Source organism: Calonectris borealis, chromosome 21, assembly GCF_964195595.1.
Source record: "Calonectris borealis chromosome 21, bCalBor7.hap1.2, whole genome shotgun sequence".
In the NCBI taxonomy this organism is placed as follows: domain Eukaryota; kingdom Metazoa; phylum Chordata; class Aves; order Procellariiformes; family Procellariidae; genus Calonectris; species Calonectris borealis.
The window spans coordinates 2,672,323-2,680,458 of record NC_134332.1 but is presented as its reverse complement, the minus strand read 5'-3'; the positions used below and the strand labels follow the sequence as shown (position 1 = coordinate 2,680,458).

The 8,136-nt window shown below is 54.4% G+C and overlaps 1 protein-coding gene across 1 annotated transcript; it reads right to left on the bottom strand.

Moving 5' to 3' along the window:
- Nucleotides 1–133: 133 nt before the first annotated feature.
- On the bottom strand, nt 134–7,599 carry CDK9 (cyclin dependent kinase 9). Its single transcript, XM_075170374.1, has 7 exons — nt 7,463–7,599; nt 6,839–6,920; nt 5,880–5,970; nt 3,822–3,988; nt 3,460–3,631; nt 3,235–3,383; nt 134–1,995 (listed from the first exon to the last, which is right to left on the bottom strand). Exons 1-7 carry the CDS (start codon nt 7,552–7,554, stop codon nt 1,630–1,632), a joined length of 1,119 nt encoding a protein of 372 aa, XP_075026475.1. The 5' UTR covers nt 7,555–7,599; the 3' UTR covers nt 134–1,629.
- Between the last annotated feature and the right edge of the window lie 537 nt (nt 7,600–8,136).

Here is an 8,136-nt window from a genome sequence, read left to right as displayed (position 1 = left end):
CCAAGAGGGGAGCAGCGGCGAGGGGACTGTCCAAACCCAAACCTGGGTGCCTGTCCTCACAGATCACAGAGGTGCTGTTTTACAGCACTCCGGCTGCTTTCTCCGTTGAGGCAAAAGAGTGACACAAGGTCAGTTTGGGACAGGATCGTGTTTATTCACAAGCGGCAGAAGTCAACTGGCTTATTGCTTGCAACCAACTTCATTTTTTCCAAAGAAACCAAGTCTCCCCAACCAGGCACTGTTTCGGAGCCCCGCACCAAGAGAGATTTACCTTGTACACGTCCTTTATCATCCTCACTTTCTGTCCTGAGAACGGCCCCGCTCACCACCGCTTCCTCCCCTGAGACCTTATGCTACCGACGTGGCTTTTGCCATTAGTCTAGTTAACGGACAACCTATCAAATGCCAAAGGTTATCACGCGCTGCATTTTGTACACGTTATTTGTTTGAAAGTCTTGGGATCCATGGGGCTCACCAAGAAGACGGCCAGCTGCAGCTGACAGCCATGGAAGACAAAGTGTTCAGCGAGCGGCTCCGCTGCAGCGGGCTGTGAAGGAGCACCCGCTCTGTACGAGACAGTCCCGACAAGCTCTGGCAGAAGGTGTGCAGACACCATCACAGTGCTTCGGGCTGGTCGCTGCATCCGGGGAAGGCAGCGGTCTTGCTCTAGACTCATGCAAAGAGCTCCAGGACATAGGAGAGGACATGCAAGTGTTTAAAGAGTCACCCTGCTCCCAGCACAGTGTTCCCAACACTGCCACGCCACCATGAGATCCCTGCAGGCAGCGGGATGGCAGGTCTCAGCCCAGGCTGAGGCCAGCACTCGCAACTCCCTTCCCCATCCAAACTCCTGCCACAGCCAGCGCTACGGGGAAAGCACGCAGCAGGCTGGGTGTGTCCGACAAGACTCCTAATTGCAGTTTGCAATGAAGAAAGCATGGACGCCGCGTGCTGTTACAGAGACCAACGATTCCCACTGTAAATCCTGGCTGTATGAAGCAACCAGCTCTGCCAGCCACCCCTCTGGTTTGCCCAGTAAGCCCCTTTCTAGGCTGGAGCCCAAACTCCAGTAAGAGTTAGTCATGCTGTCTAGAGTGACTCTGCCTTCCCCAGGACACCTCCGCATTACTCAGAAGCACCTACCTCGTCCTACATCAACGCTTCAGTGTTGAAAGGATACACCGTGCAAGAGCTACAACCAACCGAGCTGAGACATCTCCCAGCAGGGCCCAGTTTGGTCCAGGGCAGCTACTCCCAGTCCTGCTAGCACAGCACCGTTTGCCAAGAGCCCCAGCACTGACAGAGCCACTTTCTCCATCACGAGGTCCGTAACAATCGATCCGCAAGATTAACATAACCAATACAGACTGTTGCAGGGGGGACACAGGCTCTGTGCCAAAGCTGCAGAGAAACAACCCCAGGCTCGCAGGCGTCACCTCCCCCAGTCATGCAGCTGCGCGGTGGCTGAGCTGCTGCACGAGGAGAGGAAACAGCAGAGCTCGGTTAAAGCCAGCAGGCACTTTGCCTTGAAGAAAGTCCCTTCCCAGACAGAAAGACCTCGCCGGGACATCCCCACTCAACGCAACCTGCGGAGTAGCCCAGCCAGGACCCTGCTGGGGAAGCCCCCACTCAAAACACCCTGTCAAATTCAGTCTGGTTGGTGGTGGCCGGGTTCCTGCCCTGGTTAGCCGGCTGCTGGGGCATGTGCCCACCCCTCCTGCGCGGTGGGGCCAGGTACTCGAACATGGACTGGTTGTGAGTGGACAGCATGTTTTTGAGGTCCGAGGGCATGGGGTCTGACCAGAAGAAGTCGTGGTTCAGCGCATCATCGCTGTCAATCCGCTGAGCAGGATCCAGCACCAGCAGCTTGTCAATGAGGTCGAGTGCGTAGGGGTCTTTAACGTAGGCTTTCAGGCGATCCTTCACCTTGCGCTTCTGGCCCTTGGGGAGTTCCAGCTTCTGGTACAGCTCGTACTGATCCACGTTCGGCCAAACCTAGAAGGGGCAGAAAGGAAGGGTTGGGAAGAAATAGTTAGGGAAAGGAAAGGACAAGCCATTTTTGATGCTAACACCCTCAGGCAAACCAGGGCGAGGTCTGCTGAGAGAACAATACTATTTTATAACCTCCAAGCTGGCAGACCTTGTTCCCACAGCATGAAGGAGGCACTAAAGAGTGCAGTAAAGGAGACACGTGGACAAGTCAGGACAGAGTCCTCCTGGTGTGGGAACAGCAAGCAGGACGCTCCAGGATTTCTGGTTCTCCCACAAAAGAGCTACTAGAGAGCACGGCTCAGGCCAGCTACAACGTCCAGAAAGGTAAAATGACAAAACTTATTGCTAAATATCACCTGGATGTATGTGGTACCTTTTATCCTTAGAAAGCAAAGCCTGCTGCAATCACCAGCACTTATCTCAGCCCTGATCTGGGAGAGACCACAGCTGGTATTTACATACAAAAGAAAGCACCTTCAATGTATGTACATAATGTATGTAACAGAGGCATCGGGCCTCTGCAGCTGCCTGCACAACCACCCGCCTATCACACCCCCTAGATTACAGCCCTGGCCAAGAGATCCCTCAGCTCGATCCCCCACAAGAGGGCAGGACAAGCTGCCGATAAATAAGGAGCTGAGAAAGGGCTGAGTGCTCACACCAGGGCCGAGCTGATGCCACAAATCACAAGCCAGAATTAAAGTCGCTTTTCAAGGTGACCAGTGCAAAGTATCTCAGGTGACCTGAGACAAACCCTTCAACACAAAACAAAAAACCCTTCTTTAAGCAGAAATTCAGAGGGTGTTTATCTGAGACACAACCCCCAAACACAGACTAGAACAGATTCCTACGCGTAATGTTCTGTTCTTTCACGCTCGGAGCAGCCAGCACCCTCTCTGTGCTCGAAGACAAGGACACACCTCGCCCCTCCCGAAGGGGGTCTGGGAGGCTTATGTTTAGGAGGTTGAACACAAGTAACATTGCAGCTGTAGTTTACACAGAGCAGCAAGGAAAGTAAAATGTCCCACTGTGCACTCGGCTCCCAGGAGGCAAATAGCATTTGCAGGAGCTTCCCCAGCCTCCCTGCCAGCAGCAGACACGCTTCAGTGCCAGGAACGTGCAGCAGGCAGCGCACACAGCAGGAAAGAGGCCCAGGAGTGCCTGGCCCTGGCCCCTGCCCACACCACCTGCTTTGCAGCTCTCCTCCCGCCCTCCGCAGCTTGCCCGCGCTCTTGCCCTCACCTCTGGCGTGATGGATCCACAGAGCTGGCTGATGAGGGTGAGCTGGTGCTGCTCTGTGTTCCCCTGCATGATGGGGCTGCGGGTCCACATCTCTGCCATGATGCAGCCTCCGCCCCAGAGGTCAATGGGGGGACCGTAGTCCCGCTCCCCTAAACGGAGATGCCTTGTTAGTCACCCGGGGGAACGAGAAGGGCAGAGAAGCCGGCAGAGCCCATCACCTCCTACCTAGGAGCAGCTCTGGCGGCCGATACCACAGAGTCACCACCCGGTTGGTGTAGCGGTTTGGCTGGCTATTCTTAGCCAGGCTGAAAGCTCGAGCCAACCCAAAGTCCGCAAGCTTCAGGACTCCGTCCCGTGTGATCAGGACATTCGCAGCTTTCATGTCTCGATGCAAGATCTGTACGAGGACAGACATCGAAAGGTTAAGCCACTAAGGTATCCTCCTTGGGTGCCTGATGCCAGCAGGGCACTCGGACTCCAGAGGTGGAAGACAAGGAAGGATTTCCCTCCAGCCTGTGCTAAGACACCCTTGCAAGGCCGCAGACAGCAGGGTGACCTCAGAGCACAGCACAGATCTGGCCCATTACCTTGTTCCTGTGGATGTAGTAAAGTCCATTCAATAGCATCTGCATAACTTTCTTGATCTCTGAAAGCGTGAACTTGACGTGGGCATTGCTGAGAAGGCCAGCCAGGTCGTGCTCGCAGAAGTCAAACACAAGGTAGATACTGCCTTTGCAGCGGTTGTATGGAGAGGCTACAGGAGAGGCAAGGAGGGACTGTCAGCGAGGGACCCTTAGCCCCGTCACAGCTCCTCCTGCCACCCTGCTGCTCATACAACGCTCACTAGACAAAACCTCAGGGCACAGGAACACAGAGAACCAGACACAGCCTGCAAGCTTCATAAAGAGGCACTAAGAAGGCACAACTAGCGATGGAAGAATAGGGGATGAGGATCGGAGTAGTGAAAGACAGGACAAGGAAAAGGCATGAAAATCTTTGAAAGCTTCATTTTGTGTTGTTCTGCGCACATAACGGCTATGGGGTTTCCTCCCTGCGAGCTGTGGCCGGTAGGTGCACATACCGCTAGCTGCCAGCCAAGCACTATCACTGATTGCATCAGCGATAGAGAAGGCACCTGCAAAGACAGCCCCAGGAAAAATGCAGAAACAGAGAAAATCTGTCTAATATAACATTAGAAAGTGAGGTTTTCTGCAACCTCAAATAGTATCTACGAAAACGGACTGATCTCAACCAAAATGATTTAAAACTCCAACTCCAATTGCAATTTAAAGTCAACAACAGAAAACCTCAAATGAAGCAATCGATTTCAATCTTGTTCCTAGAGCACATATGCAAAACATTATTAAAAAGAAAGGCTGATTTTTATCAGCTGTAATCAGCAAAACCTCCTGATCAGCAACTCCAACCAGAAAATGACAGCTAAGCTCAGCCCACACAGAAACACACCACCCTCCTCTGCCAGCCAGGAGGGTGCCTGCTAGACTAGGTTTGCAGTTCCTGACACTGATACAGCCCTTACCGCACCTTTCCAACGTAAAAACAGAAAAGCTTCAAGTTTGAGAACAGTAGATGCAACATTTCTACTTTACTGGAAACTGAGGTCAAGGTGGATTCGGGTGAAAACCAGAATTCAAACAAAACTCAAACAATTGACATGCCTGCAAAAATATTTACTTTAGGTATGCTAGACATGCAATCATCACAACATTGTTCAATCAAACAATGAATTAAAAATTAACTTTTGTCAGTGTTTCTACTCATACCTATTCAAACAATAATCTACACGCAGTAGAGTACTGGAGTAACTTCGAGTTCCCGGTCCTAGGCCAGGGATTTCTATCAGTTCAGTGACCGGACTTTTTTAAAAACACCGTCACCAGATACATGCCACTTTCGTTTTTATTTAACTGAAATGACTGACTAGAGAATGGCAGGCTTTAACATCAGCTGTCATTTTCAGAACTGTTTTTCCAGTACAAATCTATATAAGAGAATGAGATATAAAAACCAGCAAATGTTTTAAAGCAATTTCACGGGAAACAGAGCCAGGCCAGGTGCACTGAGCATGCCAGTCACGCAGCAGAGGCACGCTGCATGAGGTGGAAGCGCAGCTCAGATCCCCGTGTGGAGTCCCAGCCCTCGCAGCACGAGCGGTTACTGTCACCCACAGAAAGAGACGCCGAGCAAGTCTCCAGCTGGAGCTGTGTCATCAGCTCAGAGCCGCCACAAACCATCATAAGCCAACTGAGAGGGACGGTTCCAGCTCCTGCCAGGGAACCAGCTGTGCACAGCCACGAGATCAGCTCCGGGCTGAGAACCCTGCGCTTCAAAGTCTCTCCGGCATTGGTTTATTTAAAGCCTCTCAGACAGGAGTTTTCCACAGCACAGGCATATCCTAGCAGGACTGACAACAGCTTTTTCCAGCCAGACTGCAGCAATGTCCTAACTCATTTAGAAACTGTTTTCCAAGATGAGTGTACTGTCACCCCACATCACAGGCAGGAACAGAGGCCTGTGCTCAGCTAGAAGACCCCACTCCCAGCACAAAACACCAGCCTGCTCAGCAGCAAAGCAGGGCAGAAAGAAAACCAACAGGCAGCGCAAGAGAGACCCCCGCAAGCTACCTTTGGTCCTGCAGATTTCAATGAGGTTCACCACGTTCTCATGTTTGAGCAGTTGAAGGATTTTAATCTCTCGCAAGGCTGTGATGGGGAACTGGAAAGGAGAAAGAGAGGACAGGGATTAGGAGCGCAGGAGACCAGGCCACCTCTGCCTAGAGAACAGGAGAGATGTGACTGCAGCAGCTTGGCAGGGGACCTGCTCAAACAGCACCGTGACAAGTCACTGAAGGGCAATCCAAGCTTTAAAACAGAACACCAACACCGGGATTACCAAAATGTATTCACCATCAGGCCACCATTGGTGAGAGAGATTCTGCCACGAGACAGAGGTGTTTGGGTGGTGCCGAGAGCAGCACGCAGACACCCCTCCCTCCTCTCCTCACCTTGCACGTTTGTAACAGGACGTGGTACAGCCCGGCTCGAGCTGCAGAGCAGCCTCCCCGGCTGCTGCCTGCGCTGTTTACACTGTTACTCCCTCCTCAGTTTGTCCCATCTCTGCACAGCCCTGAGTATGTGCCTTTCATGCGTTACCCAGTTCCTCCATGAACGACAGCCAGTGTGGTGCCCTGTGCCAGGGGCAATGGGGTTTTGCACAGGAGAAGGAATGCGAGGGCAGCGTCACCTCCCAGCAGCCATCCCGCACAGCCCAGTCACCACACAGCTACTGCACCACATTGCTGCCATGTGCCTTTGCAGTTGAGAAGGTGGTAACAGGCCCTACACTCTGGCAGGGCAACCACAAGACCCAACATTATCACAGTATCAGCAGGAGAGGAAAAAGGCCACAGGGGTGGGATCCTGTCCACGCTCTTACAGGTTCAAGATCTGGCACATTATAGCAGTAAATATTGTTAAAGAACAGAGTGAAAATGCATCTCTGCTGTCCCAAAGATTAGCTTTCACCTATGACCCCCCCAATCCAGACCTTGCCAAACACAGCCCAGACACGCTCCCACACTTACCCCCTCCTTCTCATTTTCCATCAATACTTTCTTCAGCGCTACTTTCTTGCCCGTCTGACGATGTTTGGCTTTGAAAACTTCCCTGTAAAAACAGAACCAAATCCGCAAGCAGCACAAGGAAGAAGGGAAGGAGCCGGATGCTCCTGACCAGGGATAAGACCAAACAAGACACACTAGAGCGTCATACAGAGAGCTGTGTGCTGAGCCACTAACCAGCCCAGCCACGCTCCCTTTGGACCAAAGGCCCCCAGGACTGGCTGAGCCAACCCAGAACCCAGAGCTCCCACAGGCCCACGAGGATTTTGGGCAAAGTTGCACGTTTTGGGCGAAGCTGCAGGTCCCCACCCTGACTGTCTCCAGGGTAACTCTCCTCGGCCAGAGCCTGGAACAGACGGGGCCTCGGAGTGGGAAAAAGAGGGCTCAGGGGCCAGGCTGGTTCCCTAGGGCCAGGGAGGTGACTGGGGAAAAGACACCCAAGCAAGGGGCACTCAGGCCTGGGGCGGGCGGGCCGCGGGGCTGAGGGGGCCGGGCGCGGGCAGCAGGCCCGAGGGCGGGGTAGGCCGCGGAGGGCCGGGGAGGGCCAGAGCCGGGCGCGGGGCGGGCCGGGGCCGGCGAGACGCTCACCCGAAGGTACCCTGCCCGATCTTGGCGAGCTTCTCGTACTTGGAGACCTCGTCACAGAAGGGACACTCCACCATGTCGTACTGCTTTGCCATGCCGGCCGCCGCCGTTGCTACAGGGACGCGCCACGCCCCTTCCGGCACGTACCCCGCCCCTTCCGGAAGGCGCACCACCGCTAGCACCGCCCCGCGAAGCCTCCTGGGACTTGTAGTCCGCCGGCGGCGGCCATGTTGTCACCCCCCCAGCACTCTCTAGGGGTGCTCGGCTGGGCTGTTCGTGCCGCTGCCCCCAGCACCCCTCCGCCGCCGCGGCTGGCCCCTCGCCCCGCCGTGAGCCGACCCGTGCCCATGCCCCAGCATCCTCAAGGAAGTAGCTCCGTGCCCCCCGCTGTCACCTACGCCCCTCCACACTTTTGGGCACCTGCTGCTGGTGGCCCAAAAGCATTCACCATGTCCCCTGCCTGCTTAAACCCATCAGAGATTTAATGGCACCTCTGCTCCCTGGCTCTGCACTGCGGCTGCACCTAGGGGCTGTGGCGAGGGGACCCCATGGCCAGGGCAGGAGGATACCAGAGCCTGGTGCCAGGGGGACCCCAAGCTCCTGCCCCACTGGCAGAAACGTGCCCAGCTGGGGACACCATCCCCCCAGTAATGCCCGCGTTCGGGTGCAAAATGGCT